This window comes from Erinaceus europaeus, chromosome 1 (assembly GCF_950295315.1).
Source record: "Erinaceus europaeus chromosome 1, mEriEur2.1, whole genome shotgun sequence".
NCBI classification, from domain to species: domain Eukaryota; kingdom Metazoa; phylum Chordata; class Mammalia; order Eulipotyphla; family Erinaceidae; genus Erinaceus; species Erinaceus europaeus.
This window is the reverse complement of record NC_080162.1, coordinates 36,462,133-36,489,585: the sequence shown is the minus strand read 5'-3', so window position 1 is coordinate 36,489,585 and position 27,453 is coordinate 36,462,133. Positions and strand designations below refer to the sequence as shown.

The 27,453-nt window shown below is 38.1% G+C and overlaps 1 protein-coding gene across 2 annotated transcripts in view; it reads left to right on the top strand.

Annotated features, from left to right (window-relative positions):
• ZNF831 (zinc finger protein 831) overlaps positions 1-25,579 on the top strand; it is a 150,116-nt gene extending 124,537 nt beyond the window's left edge. For both annotated transcript variants that reach the window (XM_060181397.1, XM_016190863.2), the window contains exons 7-8: positions 21,851-22,011; positions 23,116-25,579. In XM_060181397.1, coding sequence (XP_060037380.1) covers positions 21,851-22,011; positions 23,116-23,883 — 929 coding nt within the window. In that variant the 3' untranslated portion in view covers positions 23,884-25,579. The remainder of the gene's footprint in view (positions 1-21,850; positions 22,012-23,115) is intronic.
• Positions 25,580-27,453: the final 1,874 nt, after the last annotated feature.

The window sequence follows — 27,453 nt, the reverse complement described above, 5'->3', positions numbered from 1 at the left end:
CAAATGGAGTTTTAAAGAATGATCAGGGTTTTTAAATATGATTCTAATCAGTGAGAATAGTAGAGCAGAGTCAGATCATTATTGGTCTCACTTGTGGCAGTGGGAGGGAAGAACTGCTGTGAATTAATCAGATAAAAAAGAGACTTTTCTATGAATCTTTCCAACTGTGAATCCTCTCTGGGGTCCCCCTCTTCCTTGGGACCCCTGAGATCCTGGACATTCAGTTAACCTTTTGATGAACCTCTCCCAGAATCTAAACCATATGAAAGGAGGAAAGTTGTGTGCAAAGATCTCTAAGATCTTTTTTTTAAAAAATATGTTTTATATTTATTTATTTATTTTCCCTTTTGTTGCCATTGTTCTTCATTGTTGTCACAGTCACCATTGTTGTTGTCATTGATGCCGTTGGACAGGACAGAGAGAAATGGAGAGAGGAGGGGAAGACAGAGAGGGGAGAGAAAGACAGGTACCTGTAGACCTGCCTCACCACCCATGAAGCGACTCCCCTGCAGGTGGGAAGCCAGGGGCTCAAACTGGGATCCCCACGCCGGTCCTTGAGCTTGGTGCCACGTGCGCTTAACCAGTTGTGCTACCACCCGACTCCCCTTATTTAAGATCTTAAGGGATGGAGTGACATAACAGTAGAAGGGCACCAGTCTTGGGATTAGACAGACTAATTTTTCACTCAGTAACTCAGGATTACTCATTGATCTATTGAGTGCCTATAATGTGTCATTTGTGGTGTTTTAGGTCCTAGAAAAACTGACAGTCAGGACTGATCAGGTGCCTTCATTCAGAGGGTTGGAGAGTATCCCAAACCACAGGGAGACAAGGAAGATATCAGTGCTGTGAATAATGGCAGAATTAGAGTTGGGAACAGGAATAGAGTCCCATGTTTTTAGTACACTATCTCCCAGGTGCTGAACAGGTGCTTGTGGTATTAATTCACTTCATTTTCCCAACCAACCTCACAGGAAGCCTAGGATTCCTTCCATTGTTTAGTAGGGCAAATCAAGGCTCAAAGAGATCTCATGATTTCCGTATGAAGTTGAGGTTGAAGTTTTCTTTATGGATTTAAGCTGTATAACTTCCTGTCTGTAACTTTCTCATCCCATCAAGTACAAGGTGATGGCTGTTTCGATGAGCTATTTGGCCCAGGATTGTCTCCCAGTATTTTCTTCTGAGCATCTCTGGGTGTTTTTGTGGGGAAGGAGAATCTGAATAGATAGAACACAGGTGGTATCAGCAGAATGAAGGTGCTAGCTGCATCTTTCTCTAAATTGTACAAACAAAACAAAACAAAACAAACAAACAAACAAACAAAAAACCACCCGTCTCCTGGGTAGTTTTATTTACCAGACCTAAAGTCTCTCAGACTCTATTTTATCCAAATCATATGGCTGGAACAGGGAAGAAGCCTTGAGTTATTTTCTAACTTTACTAATGATAAAAACTAACAGTTTTGCTCATTGCTGTTGAGGCAGTAATCTCTTTCTCTCTAAAAGTGTGTGTGTGTGTGTGTGTGTGTGTGTGTGTGTGTGTGTGTGTGTGTCCACCCATGATCACTCTTTCCTTACTTCTCCGCTGTGAGCATTTGGATTCCATCCTGAAAAAAAAAGTCTGAGGAGGTGATGTTGGGCTGAACTTGGACATTGTAAAACACAATGTAAACCACTAGTTGGGAGGTGTTTGTTATTAAGCATAGCTCATTTTCTTGGGATATAATGCTCTAACAAAGATGCCAGCTTCTGCACTTTTGTTCTCAAGAAGTTTTTTGTTTGCTAATTTGTTTTCAATTTTCCTAGGTATTCACAGCTACAGGCCAATTTTTTTCAGATATATATATGGAGGGGAGAGAAAGACAATCAGAGAAAGAGGGGAAAGATACTATAACTTCCTCAAGTGTAATGGGGGGGCATTTTAGGGGAAGTTGGACTGGAACCTCAGTTGTGTGCATGGCAAAGCAGGTGCACTATCTAGCTGTGCTGTCTAACTGATCTCTAAGAAGTTTGGTTAGTTTTTGTCATTGTTGATCTTAAGTCTGGTTTCGTAATCAACAATAAAAATCTAAATGAAATCTAATGGTGTGTGACCCAGCATGCACCCAGAGCCCTATACACAGGTACACATTTATACTCTGTAGTGTTGAGTTGAGGTTCTTCATCATTTGGAATGAGGGCTTTGCAATTCCATTTGCACTGGGTCCCTCAAATTAGATATTTGGCTCTGACAGCATAAGCCTCTGGATGCCACTCACTAAAAGGGTCTGAAATTAGAGAACTAAAAACAATCCATATGCTTATTTCAAGTCTTTTCAAAAGTGAAGGAAGCATAATTTCATGATCATGGTGCATAAGAGCTAGAGGAGAGGGGAGAAAGTGTGGCTTTTCTCTGCTTTTAGAGTTCATTCAAGTTTTTGTTAAATCCAAAGCAATCAAACAGAAAGGCCACTTTTTAACTCACTCATAGTTCTGCTTTGCTGTCAGAAAAAAGAAGTTTGAAGAATCATTCAAGGGATGCCTAACAATTGGCTTTTTTTTCTTAATAAAAATTTTATTTCAGAACACTTTTAAATTTACAGAAAAGTTGTAAACATGGTACCAGTAGTTCAATATACATCATACCCAGTTTCCAGCTTTCTTTGTTTGAGCATCTTACATCAGTATGTAACAGAATATATCTGTTATAATCAGTGATGTATCAGCTATCGATGTGTTATCATTAATGAAACTTCATAACTTACTCAAATTCCCTTGGTTTTCCTTATAGTCTGTTTTTTTTTACCCAAAATTTTAGTAAGCCAGTGCATCACGTGACATTTTGTTATCGTGTCTTCTTGGATTTCTCTGGGTGGTGGTAGTATCTCAGACTTAACTTGTTTATTTATTTTATTATTTATTTATTTCATTTTGTTGCCCTTGTTGTTTTATTGTTGTTGTTATTATTGTTATTGTTATTGATGTCATCATTGTTGGATAGGACAGAGAGAAATGGAGAGAGAGGGGAAGACAGAGAGGGGGAGAGAAAGATAGACACCTGCAGACCTGCTTCACTGCTTGTGAAGCAACTCCCCTGCAGGTGGAGAGCTGGGGGCTTGAACTGGAGTCCTTACGCTGATCCTCGCGCTTTGCACCACCTATATTTAACCCGCTGTGCTACCGCCCAACTCCCCACTTTACTTGTTTGTAGTGAGCTAGACTGCTGGGAAACTTACTGGTCAGGTAAGTTGGAAGATGTCCCTCTACTGGGATTTTCTGCTATGTTTAGCACAATGAGATTGGGGTGAGGGATTTGAGAAGCAAGATCCCAGAGGTGAGCTCCCTTCTCACCACATCATATCAAGATACTGACATGCTCTCAGTATCGCAACTCAGTGATGATCTGGACTTGAGTCACTGGACTGAGGTCTGTTGACCTCTTCTCTGTCATGTGACCACTCCTCTGCTCCCACCATCAGAACCTTCATCCATAGGGATATGCTTCTCTCTAGTAGAAGTCTCCAACTCCTTCCTTCATCTCCCCATTCTTCATGCTAACTTCTACTGCCCTTTGCTCTCAGGAACCTCTCCCCCCTCCCCCTCCTTCTTTCATGTCTCAGTGATGTATTGGATAATTACTGTTGCTGGAACTCAGATAACCCTGACCTTGATCAGAGCCATGCTGTGAGACCAAGTTCACCTTAATCTTTCTTCACCTAAACCAAAACATTATTGAAAAAGTAACTTACTTTTATTTCCCTCGAAAATATGTGATAGAAATGACATGAAAATCCTTGCTGAGAAAATATCCCTGGAACCTATAATCTGCAGAGAGAGAGATGTTACCTATAAAAAAAATAATAAAGAACCATAGGGTGTATTTACACACTGAAGCCTATTTTAAATTTTATTATTTATCTCATAATATTTCATATATTCTATCTCCTCTCCTTGAATTTATTATCAGGTGGGCTAAGCTGTTTCCCTCAGAGGGCCTTCAAGATAATGAAGCACCTGTCAGAGTTTCTCCCTGCAAGGTGAGGTGGCAGGGGAGGCTGCTGCTCACTGAGAAAAATGGGTAGCCTTGGGTCCTCTAGATGGGAGAAACTTATTTCTGAGGTAAATAGACTAATAATTTTTAAAATAGAATTTTTGAAGAGTGCTTTTTGCATATTGTGCTTTTAAAATGTCCTGAACTAACAGGAAGAAAATAGGAGAGACTGTGAGTTTTGTAACTGGCCATCTGTCAATTCCTCACTTTCCCATCTATGTTTTGTGCTCTCTCATATCCTTTCAACATCCTGTAGACTCATTTCAACTCCTGGATATTTCTGAAAGTTCTCCAAAGTTAAGACAGGGATGACTGCAACCTTTGGTTGCCCAGAAGTATTCATATGCTGTAGGAGAAATTGTGAGGAACCTCACAAAGCACCCTGCATTTTTCTGCCTCCAGTAGCCTGGCATTCCTTAAAACATTAAGCCAGCTCTTCCTGCTCCACCCTGCATTCCTGATACTATGGCATATCTACATAATCATTGTTTTGCCTAAAAGATCCCCACCCATTCCATTCCTTTATTCTTTTTTTTTTTTTTTAAGAAAGGATTAATTAACAAAACCATAGGGTAGGAGGGGTACAATTCCACACAATTCCCACCACCCAATCTCCATATCCCACCCCCTCCCCCGATAGCTTTCCCATTCTCTATCCCTCTGGGAGCATGGACCCAGGGTCATTGTGGGTTGCAGAAGGTAGAAGGTCAGGATGCCGGCCAGACTTCCCTGGATTGAAGACCCCACCAATATGTCCTGGAGCTCAGCTTCCCCAGAGACTCACCCTACTAGGGAAAGAGAGAGGCAGACTGGGAGTATGGACCGACCAGTCAACGCCCATGTTCAGCGGGGAAGCAATTACAGAAGCCAGACCTTCTACCTTCTGCAACCCATTCCTTTATTCTATCTTCTTTCTACCCTCAAGACCTTCCCTGCCCACAGGGTATTACTAATCCTACCAGTTAAAACCCTAGCAACAGTTGCTAAGGAAGTTCCTACCTTTCCAGCCCCTTTGGCCTTTCTCTGCCCCTTTCCTAGCCATTTCCATTTCCAGCTTGCCACTTCCAGGTGTGCCCTTTAAAAGCCTTGGCTCTCTGATCAATAAAGATATTGCATTGCCTCACTGCCACGTGTTTGGTTCCTGAGTCATCTCCCTTGCGTCACTGAGTGAGTAGCAACCCAGGCTGGCTCTGGTTGAGTTCTCTTCAACCCAGAGAGTGTGCGCCCGGGAAGAGGCACCCCCATGCTAGCCTGGCATCATGCTGAAAACACAAGTATGATGTGTTTGTTTGTCTGTCTTTCTGGCTACTTGGAACAGACTTCCCATTTTTATCTTTCATTCCTTTTATTTATTTATTTATTTATTACTGTATAGAGACAGAAATTGAAAGGGGAAGATAGAGAGGAAGAGAGACAGAGTGACACCTGCAGCCCTGCTTCACCATTTGTGAATCTTTTCCCCTGCAGGTGGGGACCAGGGGCTTGAACCTGGATCCTTGCACACTGTAACGTGCACATTTAACTAAGTGTGCCATCACCTGGCTCCTCTTTTAATTCCTTTTTTTTATGCAAACAGGAGATGAACAGCTCACCATCTCTTTCGGGTGCCTTGCCTCATCAAAACCACCCTTTTTAAAAAGCAGAATGCTTGGATTTGGTGTATTGCACTAAAGTAAAGGACTCGGGCAGGAGATGAGGTGGGCAGTGTTCAGGCTCTGGAACATGATGATGGAGGACCTAGATGAGGGGGGGTTAGAGTATTATGAGGAAAACTGAGAAATGTTATACATGTATCAACTATTATATTTTAGTGTGTACTATTGTAAACCATTAATCTCTCCAATAGAGGAAAGAAAAAAAAAAAGCAGAGTCCTTTCTTGGGAGCCCTATGCTCTCAGGGAGATGGGAAAGAATCGTTTTTTGTAGGGAAAAGTTCACCCTTATCCTTTTTAAATAATCAAATCCTAAATTGGCATTCATTTTTGTCCTCTGCAAGCCTAAACAAGAGAAGAGAGGTTTATTATTTTTCTGTCTCTCTTCCTGTTTTAAAATTCTAGAGGGGGAGGAATGAGCATAACAAAACTCTCATCTAAAAAATATCCCTGAACCTGCAATTACAGAGTGTGGCAGGCTGGTTCAGAACTCTCTAGGTGCATTTCCACACAATGCCCCTTTCAAATGTCCTCATTCACATCAGGCCATTTCTGCTCTTCTGTGCTGCCCCCTGCATCTATTAGAGACTGGCTGAAATTTCTAATGGGGGAGCACTTTCATAATCATGCACTAGATTTAATAGTCTACCCTCTTGGATACAGGTTGGGGAGTCATTTGTGTAGGAAAGTGGGTAACCTTCTGTCCTCCTATACAAGGAAAAGGAGAAAAATAATTCTGAGATTGTAGGGACTAATCATTTTTCAAAATAGACTTTTTGAAGGTAGTTTTTTTTTTTTTCATAGCAGTGTTAAGTATTCTTAAAAAAATTTAAAAAGCAAAAAAAAAAAAAAAAGAAAAGTACTGAATGACTCAAGGATGCTTTCTCTCTCAGCATCCACACTGAGTGCCCAGAGTTAGTGAGGAGGAAGTAGCTGCCCAGTCTATCAGTCATCCAGTGACAGGACAACCACCCCAAACCCAATCCCAGTCCTTATACTCCAAAGGAGGTCATCAGCCTCAGCAAACAAAAGTGCAAGGTTAGCTATTAATGTCAAATAAATAGTTAATATCTTTTTTTAAATATAACTATGCCCCAAACATTGCCTATGATTTTCTTATGCTAAAAGAGGTACACTATTTATCTGAAATTTAAATTTAACTAGCCTCCATTTTTATCTAGCAAGCCTTCCCAGAGGTTCATGACAACCTTGCTGGTGTTGAACATTTTGGGGGATTTCATGTGTTCAAAAATGTACCCTGAACTTTATTTCAAGTCTGATTGCACTTCTGAATCCTGAAAATTTCAGGGGTTCTTTCTTATTCCTGCCCAGTAGACATGGGGCCCTTTTACCAGATGAGTTGATCTTTGCTAATTAAACTCTTGATTGTTTACCACATTAGAGTAATGGGGGTTAGTTTCTGCTTACTGGAACACTGGAGTCCCAATCTTTCTTGGAATCAGCTCATTTTGATGTCTGTGTCTCTATTTTTCTCTCTTCTTTTCCTATCTTTTCTTGTCTTTGTTGGTCTTTTCCCTCGGGAATTTTTGACTCAAATCAGGTGTTTCTTTCCCAGTACTAAGATCTCTAAAAGAGAGGGCAGTGATGGTAGTGGTTGTGTTATCTCTCCTATTTCTTCAGCAATGATAAACCGTTTTTACTTTCTTTTCAGTGATCAGCCATGGAAGGAAAGGGGTTAATTTTTCTCTTTCATATTCAGAGAGAGAAAGCATCAAAGCTGTATTATTCTGGCTCAGAAGCTGTAATCAGCAGTGAGCTGCAATTTTATAAACAGGGTACATTTCTATACTAAAGCCCGCTTTAAATTTTATTATCTACCTCACGCGATTTCGTGTCTCATTTCCCACAACTTCCCCCCCCCCCCCCCCCCCCCGCCACACACACACATATTTATTAGAAGTTTGGTATGGGTTTCTTTCCCTGAGAGAACTTTCATGAAAATGAAGTACATTTGTCTCATGGTGAATATAGGATCCGATAATTCTGCAAGGAAAGTGGAGAGACTTGTTTTTCCTCCACAGGAGAGAAATATCAGAGGTAAAATAGACTAGTAATTTCTCAGATTAAACAAGTTGGAAAGGTGGCTTTTGCATAAAGATGCTGAAAATTCCATGAAGTGATAGAAAGAACACCAGATATTGTAATTATTATCATTTCACTGTCTCTCAGACTTTACTTTTCTCCTCCTATGTCCCAACATCCTCTGGGGCTCAAGTCATCTTTATGGTTTTCTTCTGCTAATTCTACACTGACTTTTTCTTTTGGGGTTTTCATGAAATTCTAACTGAGAAATCCAACCAGAACCCATTCTGCTTGCTTCTAGCCCAGATTCTTTGATGGATATTCATGTAATTTTCTCATTATTTTTCCATCAACATTCACATAAATAGCTTAAACTATTTAATTTCATTGTTAGTCTGTACACACACACACACACACACACACACACACACACACACACATATTCTTTCTCTGATTTGGATTTAGTAGTAACATATTTTTGAAAGTAAGTCAAGGTTTTCTGAATAAATTTTTGATGAAAACTACCTGAGGTTCAGCTTATTCTCCTATTTTTAATCTACTTTTATTGGACCTTGGTTTTTATACACTCAATTTTGTTGTCATTTCTTACTGTGCACTTTATAAACAGACCCTGTGATATCTATTGAAAGACAGTTTAAGAGGAGTAATTTTATCAATCCAGCTGTCTTTTATTCCAGAAAACAACCCAGTGGACAGTTGTGTAGAAAGATGTACTAATGTTCCCTTCACCTGCATTCCCACCCCAGACTTCCAGGAAGATTTCAGGATCTGCATCCAGACAGAGGGATTTATAAAGGTTTGTCTTCTCTCCTTCTAGAAAGGTCTGCAAATATTTTTTAATTCTGTTCAATTGCCTTTAGCTTCTACATATCATGTATGTAGGATGTGTAGCGGTCTCAAGATTCATTTCCTCTACATCTTCTTCTGGTGTGAGACATTATTTACACCATTTTCCATACAAGGGTTAAGGGGCACCACACCTTTCCTGTCAGATCATGGACTTCCTATCTTATATTGATGTAGAATTGTAAAGCAGACTCATTCTATAGGTGCTGGAATAGACAACTTCAGGGAAAGTGTAAAGATTTTCAAAAGTGCTACAGTGTGGACTTTCTAGATGCTTCTTACTACCAATCATTGTCTGAAAATTTAGAAATTAATTTTTTTTTAATTTTTATTTATAAAATGGAAACACTGACAAGACCACAGGATAAGAAGGGTACAATTCCACACAGTACCCACCACCAGAACTCCATATCCCATCTCCTCCCCTGATAGCTTTCCTATTATTTATCCCTCTGGGAGTATGGGGTACAGAAGGTGGAAGGTCTGGCTTCTGTAATTGCTTGCCTGCAGTACATGGGCATTGGCAGTTCGAGCAATACTCCCACTGTCTCGCTCTTCCCCTGTGGGCAGAGCTCTGGGGAGGGAGAGCTCCAGGACACATTGGTGGGATCCTCTGCCCAGGGAAGGCCAGTTGGCATCATGGTAGTATCTGGTACCTGGTGGCTGAAAGAAGAGTTAACATATAAAGCCAAACAAATAGTCGACTAATCATGAACCTAAAGGCTGGAATATTGCAGATGAAGATTTGGGCTCTCTGTTTTAGAAATGGGTAGTAGGTCTATTTTAGGTATATTCCAAGGGACCCATGACTTTACTAGTTTTTGCCTGAGCCTGATATCTGATATACAGGTGGTCCCAAGTTATTGTCTGGGGAGATGATGTCATGGTTGGAAAAAGGGCTAGGAAGCTGGATCAGGGAAGAGTAGCTCCCAAATATGGAAAAAGTGTATAAATATTGTTGACTGTAAACCCCATCAATTTGATCTGGGGCCCATATTCAGTATAGGAGCTTTTGTAACCTCTTCATCCCTGTATGTCCAAGCTCTCAATCTGTGGTCAGGAATAGGAATGTTCCAAGTTGCATTAATTTCAGGACCCATCTTCCTCAGGTAGTAGGTAGAGTATGATGTGCAACCTTCAGAGAATGGAACAGTCCTTACCATTGTTGATCTGTGTTGAAAGCAAGGTCCTATAGGGACCCATAAAGGGGTTCATTATGTTGTTCCTGATGGGGATGACTAGTAATAGTGGTGTGAGGGATCTGTTAAAGGTATAGTCCCATAATGTCTGTGTGGGAATCCCAGGACTCCCTGACTAGGGCTCCAAGTCATGGGGTGGCCTGGTAGTGACAAAAGATTCATCATTAAAGTATGCCAGTACCTTGCTCTTATTCAACTTTTGTAGTCCTTACTTTGATAAGGTTAGTTTTGGAGTGACTGAGGGAAGTATAATAATAATAATAGGAAGGAGATGAGGAGGGTATCTATATCTAAGTAGAAACTCTTTCATTAGGTACTTTAAGGTGTGTTTTTAGGTCTTTCTACTTGCTTGCTTCATTTATTGACTCACTGCAAACTACTGTGCACTTTTGCTTTCAGATATATATTTTGCCCTAATTTATGGATAAATGTGTACATCTGCCCTAACTCATGGGACCTGGTCTATATCTAGGTTTTGGGGTTTTGTTAGGAAGTGAATCACCTGAAATGGAATTAAGGAGTCCTGTGAGAAAGGAAAGGTCTAACCCGAGTATATGATGCTGAAGGGTTGACAATAAACACCTGACATCTCTGGACACAGTCCGAAGTGAAGCCTGCCGAGGGGGTTCTTGTTGCATTGATTAGGTTGAGATCAGCAGATGCAGTATCAGTTGGTATAAATTGAGAAAAACATGCTGGAATTTGAGCCCCACCCTAGAGGTTCCAGGACTAGGGGAAATATGGGCTTTATAGAGGAAGTGAAAGATTCTTGCTGTCTTAGGGTTAAAGAAAGCAATAGATAGTTACTGCTATAATCAGATTATTTGGCAATTGGGTTAACTTTGAAAATCCCATTATTACAATTTGCTGTATCATACCAGACCTCACCATAACTTATATCCTTTGATGTTATTTATATATAGCTCTATTTTATAAAGTAATGCCACTGGTTGCTTCTGTTTACTCTGGTCTAAGCTTTTAGGAGGGTAAACATTTCAAAGAACAAGTCATTGTTATAATTGTAGTAACAATTTGAGTGCACTGTTAAAATTCAGTCCAATTACCAATCTGAAATTTTAAGTGCTTAGATTGAAGGAACATACACTCAGCCTATGGTCGGTGAATTAAAACATTTGAGACATTCAGTCAATTTTTCCTCTCTCATATTAATTAAATAGTGATTTATAAGACTACAAGTTAATAGAAGTGTACACATCAGACATGAGTCTAATAACCAAAATATATAAAGAACTCATAAAACTTAGCAACCAAGAAGCATATGACCCCATTCAAAAATGGGCAGAGGATATGAACAGAATATTTACTACAGAAGAGATACAAAAGGCTAACTAACATGAAAAATTGTTCCAGATCACTGATTTTCAGAGAAATGCAAATAAAGGCAACATTGAGATATTATGTCACTCCTATGAGAGTGGCATACATCAAAAATGACAGCAGCAACAAATGCTGGAGAGGTTGTGGGGACAAAGGAAGCCTCCTACACTGCTGGGGGGAAAGTAAATTGGTCCAGCCTCTGTGGAGAGCAGTTTGGTGAACCCTTACAAGGCTAGAGATGGACCTTCCATATGACCCAATAATTCTCCTAGGGAAATACCCCAAGGACTCCATCACACTCAGCCTAAAAGGTATGTATATACCTATGTTCATAGCAGCACAATTTGTAATAGATAAAATCTGGAAGCAAACCAGGTGCCCAACAACAGATGAATAGCTAAGAAAGCTGTGGTATATATACACAATGGAATACTATGATAGTAGTAGTGCAGCTATGAAGAACAATGAACCCACCTTCTCTGACCCATTTTGGTAGAAGCTAGAAGGAATTATGTTAAGTGACATAAGTCAGATAGAAATTAAATTTGATTCATTTAGATTACTGTTTGAGGGGTAATAGTCTTTCTTTTTTCATTCTCTCTCTTTAATATTGCATTGCCAATCCTGTTAGTAGTTTCAGGTTAGCTTTTGGTTGTGTGTATAAACATGCCTTTAAATTTCCAGTGTGATTTAACCACACTGATTAAACACAGAAGAAAAAAATTTAAAAGTGCTACTTTGAGTCTAGGAGATAGTTTTTGGAGAAAAAGGAAAAAAAAAGTTCTGTGATTCAAGTTTCACATCATAAAAGAATTTCTAAAGCTAGCATGTGGACAAAGAATGGACTTCATAGAATGGACTTCATAGAATCCTATTAGAATTTGGTCTGTCTATTCCTATTATGAAATCTTCCCTCTTTGTTACCTCCTTCTCAGCTTCCAAATTATGTGAAACCTTGAAGTTCAACTATCCAAGGTCTCTTCAAAGCAGGGGAGAACCAACTCTTGAGATTTTTTTTTTCCTCCAGCTTTGGTCTGAAAGAATTCATGACTTTCACCTTTCATTTTATTTTATTTTATTGCTGGGATCCATAGAAATCATGTAGAGACTTTTTCTCAAAAAAAAAAAAAAAAAAACCACTACTTGAGTTTCATTGCTACAGAAATGCAGTTTCAGAAGTACTCATTCTTTTGAGAAGGAAATCTTAAGATGAAGCCAAGTTAAAAGTATTTTGATTACAGCTGAGTCCACCCAATTGAGTTTCTGTTGTTACTAAGAAAACTACACTTAAATTTAAAAAGAAGACAGAAAGCATATATTTTAAAGTACATCTTGATATGAGGATTTTAAGAGTATTTGGACTCACTTTTATCCCATTACCCTTTATTACAGTATTTTTGGCTCTAGCTAGTATTTAAGAAATTCTATTGAGTTCTGTATGTGGATGAGATTTTTCATAACTGACATAGTTTAAACTAGCCCAACCATTAATACTGTTTAGAAAAATTATCTGAGGAGAAGAGAGTTTCCAACTTTCCAAACACTTGTCTTTTCTCTAGGACACAAAAATCTCAAAAGAAATTCAAAAGCAGGTGTTCTAAAGTAGTAATAACTGCCTCAGGACCACAAGAGCTTGAATAACTAAGCATGCTATGAAAATGGAGAAGTGTTCCCTCATTCTCTTCTCTTAGTTTTATTGTTAAATTAAGCTTTACTAGTCTGCAACTGAGGTTTGAGGAAAGAGCTTCTTTTCACAGAGATTGGATTTAGAATGTATTCTTTCTAAGGTGATTGGAAAACCAGAACTGATGAGTTCAAGACCAATATTTTCTTCCTAGCCTTTGTTTTGAGTTTGAAATTAATTCATCTCACACCCCTCCCAAATCAGGACTAATGAAAGAGAAAAGAGATCTTTCTTCTAGGCGATTATCATTAAAATGGATCAAGTTCTTTTTTTTAAGGATGCAAACATTGAGGGAAAAATGAGCTCATGCAAAAACCTCAGTTATATTTCGAGAAATGGACTGTCTCACCAACTCATTTAGTAATCAGACACATTGAAAATAATAATTCAAAGGGTAGATATTCCTGATTTCAACCCTGGTGTTATAGATTTAAGGTGGTATTTTCATCTCTCTTTCTTCCCTTCTTTCTTTCTTATCACATGCCCTTTCTCTAAATTCTAGGTACACTTATATTCTGGGCACAAACTTTTAACTTAAGGGTTATTTTAAACATGCTTCACTAAGCATCTTTCAGGAAAAAAATATCTGAGAGAGAAATATTAAATTGATTGCCTTTTATTACAGAAGTAGAAGTGAATGTCTCAAAGAGAAGTAGTTTCTGAAATAAAACATGATTGCTTAGAACAGACAAACCTCCAGAAAATTATATCAGAAGATATACTCTCAATGTAGTTAGCTTTCGAAAATGTATTTTTCTGTTCCTCTTCCACAAGATTGTGTCTGAATAACAAGGCTGAGGTTTCTTTGTCATGTTGGCTTTCTTGGATAGATGTGTAAGGTGACATTTTATTGATTTCTTAGATTGGTCCACTTTTGTCTCTTGGGCCAGATTGGGTGTCCTTGCAGTATGAATCATAACCCTTTTTGGCATTTACCACAATACTAATCATCCTATAATTATGTCCTAATTTTATTCTCTTTAGAGCTGTGTACCACAACCTAGGGAGGATTGAGCTTCTTAAATTATTAATAATAAGACTTCATTCAATTCTAGGGTGAGAAGGCGCTACTATTCTTTGTTTTTGTCTCATTTACTTTTTTTCACTAGGATCTCATCTTTTGAATTCAGTAATAACTGAGCATTTAAGTGACTAAATTTTTTTTCTGTATTTTTTTCTCACTAACATAGTTTGGGGAAAATTCCTCTGAGGCTAACATTATCAAAGCAGTTGTCTTTCATAGGATAAAGAGAATTTATCTGACAGGTACTTTCTGAGATAAAAGATTTACCTAATCATGTTAAAAGAGGGAATAGCTAAATATTATGTGAGGTTGGTGCTGTAATACTCTGAAACTAAGTAGATTCATTTTTTTTCTTTTTAGTCATTAAACTTCTATTAGTCAGTTATGAATGGACTAAAAGAGGTGATGTGGGAAGTTCCTTTGGTGTTGCTGAGTCCTACTTTGTCACAAATCACTCAGATTATTTTCCTAAGGAGAAACAAAATGGCAGCCTCAACTCTAGGGTTTTCACATCCACTAACTCCCTCCCTGCTTTATCTCTGACTAGAGTTAATGGCTCTGCATCATTCTTTTTCTTGTCAGAATTAATGGGGAGATATTCTTTTCCTAAATCCATTAGTTAAGTTATATTGCTTACAGAATTGCTGAAACAGGATAACACCTCCTTCTCCAGGGTGTAAATCTTAAGAAATGATGAGACAATTGCTTAAATATATCAATTATATTCCAATGCTTGAATTTTTTTCTCTATAATTTTCATTTAGAGTTAAGAAAATTTGAAACTAATTCTGTATAAAGTAGGTTCTCTTGATTCAATTTGGGCACTGAATAATTCAAGTAATGTTAGCATTTTTATTGTTGTTGTTTTTCATTGAGTCTTCCATCTTCCCTACAATTTGTCCTTTTTAATTTTTTATTTTAGAACATTCTCTTATTGTTTGAGCTTGACTGAAGTTTCAACTTACCAAAAGATTTTAAGTATACTTTCCTAGTAGTTTTTTTTGTGTGTGTGTGCACGTGTGCATGTGTGCACGTGTGTGCGTGTGCGTGTGCGTGTGTGTGTGTGTGGAAAATGGTAAGTTAAGTGTTCTCATACAGATTGCCTTTCATCAAAGAAAGAAGAGAAATGTGAACCACAGTGAAAAATATCTTCTTGGGAAAAAAAAAGTTGAAAATTGATTACTCAGAAGAGGGGGTAGGAAGGATAGTGCAGAAAAACTCCAGATTTAGTTAGAGATCGAAAAATACATTTCTTTCTTCCTTTTTTGAGTCTTAAATTTTCTGTGATGAAGAAATTATTACTAGAATGTAAGGATTTAGCTCTCTCTAATAGTAATGTGTTCTGACTAAACTGACTTGGCTCTGAGCTCTGTCCAAGTATGCTTGGGTAGACTCTAGGGGGTTCTTATTATTTTCAGTCTGAGTTCTGGAGTCAGTGTCTTCACCTCTCTCGCTTCTCTCTCTCTCTCCCTCTCTCTCCTTTCAGTCTAATGAAGGGATGCCATGCTGTTACAACAAAGAAAGCAATATCACCCTCAAGGAACTCCTGCTCATTCCAGCTGCCAAAGTCCAGCTGCTATTCCTTCGACTTCTCTCCATTGTACATACAAATAGGGACAGATATTTTATTTCGTTTTACTTTCACACCAATAGAACATGTAGAAATCTTTAACTCTTTTCTTCATAATATTAAGATTTAATATATAACTCTTGGGAGATGGATCATTTTAATAACAGCATAAAGTCCCACAGTGAACTATATCATAATTTCTTTATTCAACCCTTCCCCTATTTCTGGGCAATCCTCTTGATTGCTACTGATTTTTCTATCAGAGATATTGTTGCAGGAAACATTTTTGTTCAATTTTCCCAAGCTGTAGGTACATCAACATATTTCATGATTATAGATTTCATTTGATAAGATGCTACCAAATTGCCTTTCAAAAACAGGCTTACTCTCACATAAACATTTTAAACAACATTAAAAAAAAGAAATGCTGCATAACAAAATAGCAAAACCAGGATAAATCCTACAAGTCTCACCTCCAGATTCACTCAATTGAAGTTCTTAACTAATAAAGCCACAAACTGGTCACAGAGAGAGGATGATGAGTATAATGTTTGACAATCAACTAATTTGCAGTATGTAGAAGCACAGAGGATCCACATCTCTGGTTTCTCTAGTGAATTGGACTCTTGGTCTTTTAGCAGCTAAGAGGGCTGTTCTCTGGAGCCTGTAACATGCTTTTGACTCACCATAAGTTACGTCATAGATGTGTGGTTTATGTCTGTATATGTCCCTGGAGTATCTGAATTTGAGATTCTTGATTTAAACCTGGATTTCTCAGTATCAGTCATACTGACTTTTTGAGGAAATAATTCTCTATGGGATCACCCTATTCCTGAGAGGCATTTAACAATATACCTGTCCCTACCCATGATATACTGAGATAACCGTCAACCCCCTAAGTTAGGATACTCCAAAAAAATTCTCTGGATATCATCTACTGTTGAGAACCACTAATTTACATAGATTCATATACTTTTTCCTCAGTAAAATTTAAGAGAAAGCATTCCCAATCCAAGCAGTTGCCATGTTTTCTCTTTAGTAAGCTCTTCATTTTAATTTCATGAAGGAACTTTAGTTTAGCATGACCAAACTTTAGCATCACTGAGACATTCAGACCAGCCCCATTTGCCAAGTTTGGAGAAAACATCCAAGAAAGTGGTCAAAACACTTTCCTTTCATCTCAGGAAGAGAAGTGTAGAGTAAGCTATGATTACAGGTGGTTTCTGAAGTAAAATCTCTACCTAATTACACACATATAAAAGACACAATTTATTTTTTAATTTTTTTTTATTTATATAAAGGAAACATTGACAAAACCATAGGATAAGAGGGGCCCAGCTTCACACAATTACCTACCTCCAGACCTCCATATACTATCCCCTCCACTGATAGCTTTCCTATTCTTTAGCCCTCTGGGAGTATGGACCCAAGATCATTGTGGGATGCAGAAGGTTGAAGGTCTGGCTTCTGTAATTGCTTTCCTTCTGAATATGGGCGTTGACAGGTTGATTCATACTCCCAGCCTATTTCTCTCTTTCCCTAGTGGGGAAGGGCTCTGGGGAAGTGGAGCTCCAAGGCACATTGGTGGGGTTGTCTGTCCAGGGAAGTCTGGTCACATCCTGCTAGCATCTGGAACCTGGTAGCTGAAAAGAGAGTTAACATACAAAGTCAAACAAATTGTTGACCAATCATGGACCTAAAGGCTGGAATAGTGCAGATGAAGTGTTGAAGGGTCCTCCATTTTGTAGATAGCTAGTAGGCATATTTTAGTTATATTTCTATGGGCCTGCAGCTATACTAGTGTTTGTTTGTTTGTTTGTTTTTTTTTTGCCTGAGCCTGAAGTCTGATATGCAGGTGGATCCTAATTATTGTCTGGGGAGATGATGTCATAGCTGGCAGAAGGACCAGAAAGTTGGATCAGGGAAGAGAGTAGCTCCCCAATATGGGGAAGGGGTATAAATATTACTGTAAACCCCATTGATTTGATGTGATCTGGGACCCATAATTAGCTTAGAAGAAAAGGCACAATTTCTAAATATTGTATGAATGGTCTTGAATAAACCCCTGAAATAAAGGAGGACATTGCTTTTACTCACTTGGGGTTTTCTTCAGTAGTTTCTTTTGTTAGCTCATGTCTGGGGCAAGCTCAGCTCTCTCCTGGGCCTCTCAACCTCCTCTGTCTACATATGAAGTCTCTTCAGAATGTTTCTGACTTCCTGGAAGAAGGAGCAAGGTTAGGGAGGGGTCTTTCCCTTTGCTCTTCTCTGAAAGGAGCTAATGACTTTTCTCATTAGAATTAATAGAGAGGTATTAATTCTTTCCCTAGAGCTATTAGTTAAGACACAGTGCTCTGAAATTGCTGAGACAGAATAATTTCTCATTCTAGGGTATAAATCTTGAGGAACAATGAGAAGCACTTGCAAGTATATCAATTATGTCCCAAGAAAGATACCGACATAGACAATTTTCATTTAGCAACAAGAAACTTTAAATAATGCTCCATAAAGTAGATTCAGTCTTGGCACTTACTGTTTCAAATGATAGCTCTTCTATTACCTTCCTTTTTTCTCACATGAATTCATAATCTCATTTTCTCTGTGTTTTAAAGTCACACTCTTATTGCCTGGACATGATAAAACTTTTGACTAAAAGCAAGATTTTAAACAGCACTTTGCTCTCAATATAGTTTAGATGAAGAATTTCTGTGCAAAAAGACTTCTTTTCCTGATTGCCTTTCATCAGAAAAATAGAAAAGAGATGAAAACCACCAAGAAAAGTGGTCTTTGAAATAAAAGATTACTTAGAGCAAACTTCCAGAAGATTACATTAGGATAGCACAGAAACACTCAAAGCTGCTCGTGATAAATATATATATTTTGAACCTCTCTCAAGTCCCTCTCTGCCTGTGGAAATAAAATCAGAGGCTGCTTCTCACAGCTCACCACCTACTGTCTTATGATCATTTTTCTGACTGGAATCAACATTCCTCCTTAGCTTCTGTCTAAAAGGAATAAAGTCACTTTCTCCCATCATTTCCAGCTATATTTTTCTTCTGTAGAGACTAAATAAACAAAAAATGTAACAGGATTATGGAAACAGATGAATTTACTTGAAAAAATTTAGTACAATATTTGGCATGTAATAGGAACTTAAACATATTTGGTGATACATGAACAAATGGCTCAGTCTTCTTAGAGGGGAAACCATTCCAAAAGAGATTCAATGTTTGAGCAATTTTACAGGAGTGTGGCTGCTCTTTCCTATCTAGGTTTTTCCATGGGTATAGGTGGGATCAAGGCTCCACTTTCCATCTCCCATCATCCTCCACTTTTTCTTTCATAGTATTTACTATGTTAGCTGACTGAATTTCTTCCCTAGTAGACTATAATTTCCATGAGAGTATCTGCTTAATTTTCCACTGAATAAATTCCCTACAGTTAGCACAGTTCCTGGCACAGGGTATTGACTGTGCCAATACTAAATAAATATGAAGTCAGAAAGTAAGGATTCAAGAAATGGACTAAAAAGAGCTGGGGAGCTAGCATAATGATTATGCAAAATGACTTTCATGATTGAGGCTCTGAGCTCTCAGGTTCAATCCCTATCAGAAACTGGAGATGAGTAGTATTCTGAGGGAAAAGTGAAATAAAGAAAGAAGGAAGGGAAGAATGAAAGAAAGAAAGAAAGAAAGAAAGAAAGAAAGAAAGAAAGAGAGGAAGGAAAGAAAGGAAGGGAGGAAGGAAAGAAGGAGAGAAAGGAAAATGAAAATAAGAAAGGGTCTGAAAATATTTAAATAAATGAGTAGATAGCTGTTCAGATAGTCATTCCTTTTAAAATTATCCTCAGATTTCCCTAAATAATTACAAATTTTAATTGCTAGCATATTTTGTTCATTCTTCAGTGGCAGAGATGCTTCAAAACAATTTAATCTCAGGTCAATTAATAGTCCAGGAGTTTAATCCTTCGTTCTTGTTTACACTGATCACTTACTAAGAAGGCCAATATGGTAGACTCATTTTTAAGTCCTTTATAATCCACAATCTTTGGATGCCAAATTAATGGAGTTTTTTGTGTATTGGGCAATCAAAAGAAATGTAACAAATTACTTACATTTTTATATAATGATATTAGAGTAATATGTCTATTAGCATTTTAATAAGGCCCAAGAATGAGACAGCAGGGAGAAGGTTTGACATTAAAAAGGTCTACAGTTGTGTTGTACTTTTCATCATCATATTTTCCCTCCATTTTCTTCCTAATTATTTTAAAGTTTCCTATAGCCTTTTAAAAATGGCTAAGCTTAAATTTGCTGCCACACTTTAAGCAGTTTCTTCCTCTAAACATGGGTTGACAATTATTTCTGAGGGAAGTTATTAGAAAACGCAGCCTTTAATCAGGAGGAAGAATTGAACAGCACACAGAGCTGTGATAAGAGTTTCTCTAATAAGATTCACATAATTGTGTAAGAGCAGTTGAATTTCTGAAGATTGCATTAAGGCAGCAGAATCCGTAATTTCTGAAGATGTAGGAAGTGATTCATATAGTGATCCTGAAACCTAAAAAGGACCACATTCTGTGCTGTTCTGTTTGACCAGGGCACTACTCACTTTTTGAAAAGGACCATTCATTTAAAAGCACGTTAGGATCCTTCTCCAATAATCCAAATTAGTTTAACACACTTCAGTGACATTATTTAGGCATTTTTCACAATCATTAAAGATAACTCACTTTTCTTTGTAGACTGGAGGTCAAAAGCAAATTAAATCAATTGATTTTCTTCCCTTGCTTTCTTAGATGAATCAGTTGTTATTGGTCAAATGCACACATGGCCTTTCCCTTAAGCTAAAAAACCCAAACAACCTGTTGAGAGGACATTTGGCCAATCTGATTATTTTCTCCATACTAATTGGTTTTTATTTCTTTATTGAATTGAAGGAATTGCCTGGCTGTTTTGTCAATGTGGAGGGACACAGTTAATCCACTTAAAATGTGAAGCTTGTGCTTGGTCAACTATGGGGCAATGGAAACACTTATCATGATTATCTTTTAGTGATTTGTCATGGGTATAAATGAAAATGTATCTTGAATTCATCTATATAACACTGCTACTTTCATTTCCTTGGTAAAAAAAAAATTTTGTAACCTTGTAGATGGTTTTCCAGTGTTGGACTAGGAAATCATATAACCAAAACAGAATAGTCCTAGAAAGAGAGAAAAACCAAAGGGGGGGAGGGGAATCAAAGAAATTTCAAAATATTTTCTTAAAACTGAAGCATACAATTCAAATTAGAAAAGTCCAAACAATGAATGAAAATGGATCTAGGACCATGGGGATGCCAGGAACAAAAAAGTCTTCCAGAGAAAGGCAAAAAAAAAAAAAAAAAAAAAAAAATTACCCCAAAGGGTCACACATCATAAATCCTTTTGGCTCCAGACTTCTCAACAGCTAGAACTAAACAGATACACTTCTTCAATTCTTAAAGAAAATAAATTCTAATTCAGAATAGTATACCCAATGTTAAAGACAAGTGGGAAGTGATTATACATGATCACATATATATATGAGTGATAAAGATTATAGATAAGAGAAGTCACTAGCTGTTCTCTGAACTGAAAATAAGTAGTTCTGTAAGCATTCTATGAGAAATCAAGGAGAGAAATACCAAGAGAGTCTATTTTTTTCTTAATAAGTATAAAGGTTTGGCCTTTTAAAACTGTGCAAATGTGACATTAATCAAAATAAAAGCACATTTAAGCATGGGTCTAATGTTTTTCTCTCTGATAATTGTTTTAGAATGTTTTTCTGATCTCCTCATGTTGTAATATACTCTCTGAATCCATGATCCTTTTGACCTGTTTTCTGGTCTGTATGAAACATGGTGAAAAGGGTCTGGGTGAAAGTCAAGGGAAAGGCAGCTTCCCTTGGAAAGAGCACCTGAACAGTCAGGTCCTACCTTTGCAACTCTTGTCCTCATAAATCTCAACCTCAAACATCAGTCTCACTTCCTATTGCTCAGAGTCCTGTGGAGGCTGAGACATCACAGGCAACATGCAGTTGTTTCTATTCTTCCTGATATGGCCAGAGAAGATGAGTTAGTCTAAAATGAATAAAATCAATCGTGACTAGGAAGATAACTCCCACTATGTGTATGTGGTGGGCACCCCCCCCCCCAAAATACTGGAGATAGTCTTAAAATGTTTGTAAATTAGGGTTTTTTTTAAATTTAGGGATTGCTTTTACCATTTCTCTCCTTAGCAGATATAAAGAACTCTGAATGGGCCAAGAGTAAATTTTCCCAAGGTAAACTGAGTTCCTATAGATCCCACGTGGAAAAGGTGAGTGAAGAGCTGCTCATGAAGCCAAAGGTACTAAGTACTAAGACATTACTGCTTGCCTATGTCCTAATTTCAGATACAGTTAAATATTCCTCCCACCTTTTTAGGTCTAAATCCACCAGAGAAATCATCTTGTGTCACTTCAGATCAGTCCCTTTGTTGTGAGAACCAGGAGAAGAAGGAAGATCATGACAGACAATGCTTAAGAAGCTTCACACCTTCTGCAAGTTCAATGACTGTTCAGGAAATAAACAAAGTCTCTACAAAGGTGGGAATTATGACTGTGAATTTGTCTCTACCTCTCTGCTATCTAGATTTAGGACTCCTTTCTCATTGACATGGTCCATATGTGAAATTTGCTAGGACAACCGTGTGCAGTTTCCCAGCATAGATTACCCAAGAGACAAAAACACACCTCCAAATATTGTGCCTTAAAGGACTGGGCAATTCTGTGAAAACTTCAGGTTATCTGTTGGTTTATAAGAACTTCTAAGTATGTTATTAATTCAGCCATGAGTATAAAAGAAATGGTGTCATCTTTGGGACCTGGCAGTGGTGTACCCAATTAAGTACACATATTACCATGTGTAAGGACCTGGGTTCAAGCCTCACTCCCCATCTGGGGCGGGGGGAAGCTTCATGAGCAGTGAAGTTTCTCTCTCCCTCTCTGCTGCTCTCTCCCCTTTCAATTTCTCTCTGTCATGTCTAATAAACAAGAGATAAAAGAAAGAAGGAGTGAGATTAAAGGAAAAATGGCTGCCTGGAGCAGTGGATTCCTCATGCTGATACTGATTCCCAGTGATAACCCTATGGCAAAAAAAAAAAAAAGAAAAGAAAAGAAAGAAAGAAGGAAGAAAAGAAAAGAAAGAGAGACAGAAAGAAAGGAAGAAAGAAAGATGTCATGCTGCAAACATTACTGCTATGTGAAATCACTTAGGTGGGTGGGCATTGATGGTGGTCATGAAAATGCTAATCCAGATCACATTTTGAAAAATAATGATCTGGGAGAAAGCTTAAATGCTTCATTATTATAAAACAGCTTATCCACTTCATCAACAGTGACAATTTGAATCAAATGTTCATAACTGAGTGCTAATTGTGGGTTTTTTTTTTTTTTTGTCTTTCACAAAGTCAGATGAATACACATACCAGTCTCCACAATCTCTTTTGTATTAATGGGGAACTTTATTAGACTTAATGCATCAATTAGTTATTAATGGGAACATCATATTGAAGCTCATGCTCAATAAGAGTTATTTAGAACTGAAGACCTTATTTTCATTGAGGTACACGTTTCTGACCACAAGTTATTTTGTATACCAATTAACCCTACCTCCTAACTCCATTTATTTTTCTTTGCACTTTGTTGCAGGATATCTCTCTATCTGCCAGTGGACTTGGTGACAGTTGTCCTCAGAACAAAACTACACCCAGCCTTTTATTCCATGGCAAAGATCTCCACAAGGGGCTACTTGAGACTGATTATCCACCCTCCCAGGTCCAAGACGTAGTGAGTCATGAATCATGTGCTTTCTCAGATGCTCAAGAACTTTCTTCCTCTGAGTCAAAAGGAATTTCTCCTCACCATAATGCTACCACCTCTGCAACTGCCATTGACATGTCTCTGGGGGCAGATGCAGATAACTCACCCCTAGGTGTTCATAGTGTAGAGGCACAAGACCATGACTGCGATGCAAGGGATACTGTGACACAGAGCCCCCAAGACAAGAAAACTAGAGCAGAGGCAATATCACTATCGTCATTGCCAGCAAAATGTGCACCTGGTATGACAATTTCAAGTTCACTTTTGTTGGGGTCATCTGGAAAAAGGCATCAGAAGATACCAGTTACAGACAGCTCACACATGGAGAAAGGGAACCACAAGGGGCAATATGGAAGTAGAAAAATTGTTGTGCCGTACTTGCCTCAGGAAAATGATAGTGGGAAATATCAAATATCTGGGTTGGTCACTCTAAAGGACTGTGTGCCTCTGTCTGACCCAGGGGAAATTACAGAACCCACTGAAACCCATTTAAAAACAATCAAGAAAAGGAGCTTAGAAGGAATGAGAAAGCAAACCCGAGTGGAGTTCAGTGACACCAGCAGCGATGATGAAGACCGATTAGTTATAGAAATATGAAGCTTCAAAAGGAAAATGGCATCTATGATCAAGAGCAGTTTGTTGGTGCTTCCCATGTAAATGTCAGCCTGGTAGAAGGACTGAACTCTATTCATGAAGTATCTACATACTAGGAAAGCCATTTGGAGTTCTTTCCAAGATAGTCCCAAACAATTGCAAACCCCCAACTCAGTGTGACACTTCCCCAGTAGCCCTTGGACATATACTGCTGGTGTTCAGAGGGTACCAGGAAAAGCAAGTTCACCAAGGAAGCAGTCTCAGAATGCTCAACATACAATAACTTTGACTTGACTCCCAGCCTTACCCCACTGCCTCATCCAGTAAACTAACATTAATCAAGAGAGATACAATCAACTCATTAATGAACAAGTAGACTTAGAGAGTCAAGGTGTTTTACTTCCTCCATTTGTCAGAGAAGGATTTGCTTCAGAGCTGGTAAGCCTACTTGGGATAGCTTGTAAAAGGAGATGGGATATGAATTGGGCATCATGATACTTCTATTCCTACTGTATACAAAACCCAGGTTCATTCAAAAACTGAAGTTTGTACAGAATAACTTGCCTCCTTAGTGGAAGTTGTAAATATATTTTAAAATGCCTATGATTTGGTGAAGTGCTGTTTATCTTTAAATGTTGCACAATGGTCACTGCTTATTATGTATGATCCAATGACACAAGCATGCTCTTGTGCCTGGTGCCTTTTTTGTTGAGACCACTGAAACCTTGGTTTTCCAGCTCTTGCAAAGGAACGCTGTGTTAAAAGTTAATAGAACAGCCTCTGTAAGTCATCTTTTTGAGGGGGAAAATTCACTTATTTTCCTCTGATTCTTTCTGTCATATTGTGCTCTGAGCAATTTCAATTAGAGGGTTACATTTTAGTAATCTCACAGCTTAAGTTGATGCCTGCTCATTGTGACGGAAGCCTTTTAGATTTCTTCCAGAAGCTTCAAGGATACAAAACTAATTGGAGTTTTGACGCTGTTTTACATCTCAGTAATTTTATTTTGGGGGCTTGGTGTTACTTTGCTGTCAAATTAAATCATCCTCTGTATTGTTCAAGTCAGAACAGCACAGATAAAATTCCCCAGTATTCCAAGCCAGTGCGCCCCTGTGCAGAAGAAAATAGATCTGCGTCATCCAACTCCGTGATTGAAGCCTCAGATTTATTGCTTTTCTTTCCTTCTCCTTATGTGGGAGAGGAAAAACTGAAAGGGATTTACACTGATGCATTTCAATAAAATTTTATATTTTCTTTTGGTATGATTTTGTACAATTTGAAATTTATAGTGAGCTCTTGTGACTTAACTTTGATGTAATGATGTTCATATGACATCTTGTACTTCAAAGGCGAGGAAGCAATGCAAAACATTTCACACATCTGAATATGCTTTAGGAAGCCCTTTCGTGTGACTAAGGACGGCAAATTCCAAGTATCTCCATGAGAATTTTCCAACTTTAGGGCTATTTAGAGAAAAAAATCATTGTGAGATCAGATTCCCTGGTAAATAGCATGTGTTTGTGGTCATTTCAAAAATATCTAAGTCTAGTCAAGGCAAACACAAGGAAGGAGGTGGCAAGGATGTAAGACTTTTGCAACCAAACAAAAGTGATGTGATTTCTTGATTTTGGGGGTGATCCATGCTACTGCAGTGAGACAGCAGATCTAGGAAAGGGGTCTGGGAGAGAGAAAAAAAACACCCTAATTCTCCTTAGTTAGCTGGGTAGTTTTGGTTAAGACTCGTGTCATTTTTCTTTCTTAGTTTCTCCGCCTGAGAACAAGAAACTTGACTAAGATGAGCTGAATATATCTCCCTGCTGTGGTCCTCATGACATACATTAGCTGCCCTCTCCATCACTTCTGAGAACTTGATTTCTGGGGGTGGTCCCTACAGGGAGGGACTGTTGGGTGCTCAAGCAAAAACATGTGTGGCCAATTATTTCCACGAAGTACATAAACCCAGGGAGATGCCACCCAATTTCCCTCATAGCTCCAGAAGTGTGTGTGTGTGTGTGTGTGTGTGTGTGTGTGTGTGTGTGTACACTTACCTAATTTTGGCTCATGACTCAAAAGGTAAAAGCAAAAACAGAACATGAACATGTGAGTGACAGACATGTCTATACACTAAAATCACTACTTACTATGTGTTGGGAGACAATGGTCAGGGAGAGAAAACCATCTTGCAGCTCTTCCACTTCTGAGTGTCTGCTGAATTGTATCACCAGACCTAAGTCAGAAAAGTCACAGATCCAGGTATTACTGTTTTTAGGAGAGTGGCTACTCTCTATGGCAGGGGTGGGGAGCATCTGGCCAATGGGTCATATAATCATTTGACCTGACCCCTACCAAAGTAACTCTAGACAGGACTCAGAATCAATAAATATAGATTTCTTCATGCCAACATTGTAACTAATTTTTAAGTTGATCATTTTGTATGACAATTGAATGATATTATAAATATTTGAACAATTCTTGGCAGAAAAATGTTTCCATTCGTGCTCTACAATGATCTATGGCTTCTCTGAGCCATCACTGATGTCACATCTCCCAATTTAGATCAAATATGGTAGGATATTGACTTCATATCTCTAGTCCCATGCCTTTAGAACAAGGGCATCAGGTTGCCAAACCATTCCATCTCAGCCAGTCAAGATTTAGAGGATGGCAATGTTTGCAAGATTACCTTGATTTAAAGCAACGTGAATTTATGGACAGCTACATATCAGTGGATTAAAAGTGTTAATGGATTTTAAATAACTCTAGGGGATTTCATTATTAAAAATCATCCCACAGTAAAGATTTTAAACTAGGAGATTTTATAAAGCAACAATCTCTAATTTTATAAATCTTAATTTTCTTATGGGTTTCCTTAAAGCAAAATCCAGTTAATTATAGGAATACATTTTAGAGATGACCTCAGCAACCAATAGCACAGTATAGATTATTAAAAATAAAGCATTAGCATTATCAATTGATAAGTGCTACAGTTTTTTTATTTACAAATAGTGTACTAATGGTTACTGAAAATTATTTTAATACAACAATTCAAAATGTAAATATCAGGGACTTTTTTTCTTTCCCCAGTGATATTAATTTTATTATACCTTATTTAAATAAAGGTCTTAACCAGTTGGTGCCTCCATTTCTTCTAAAGAGATAACTTTAGGGTTGCTGGCATAGAGAGAACTATAAGGTACTTGAAAATTTTTGCTAGACTATCATGACAATCTATATAAGTGCCCGCTCTGTTCAAGGGTTACAACCACTTTTCTCTTTCTGGGTATATTAACACCCAGGCACATCTTACCTGTTTAAGGTGTATGGGCTGCCAATACCCACACTCAGTGGAGAAGCAATTGCAAAAGCCAGACCTTCCACCTTCTGACCCCATAAAGAATTTTGGTCCACATTCCCAGAGGGATAGAGAACAGGGAACCTTCCAATGGAGAGTATGGGATACAGAACTCTGGTGATAGGAATTGCATGGAATTGTACTCCTCTTACCTACAATCTTGTTAATCATTATTAAATCACTAATAATAATAATGGAAAAAAAGAAATCCTCCTTCCTTG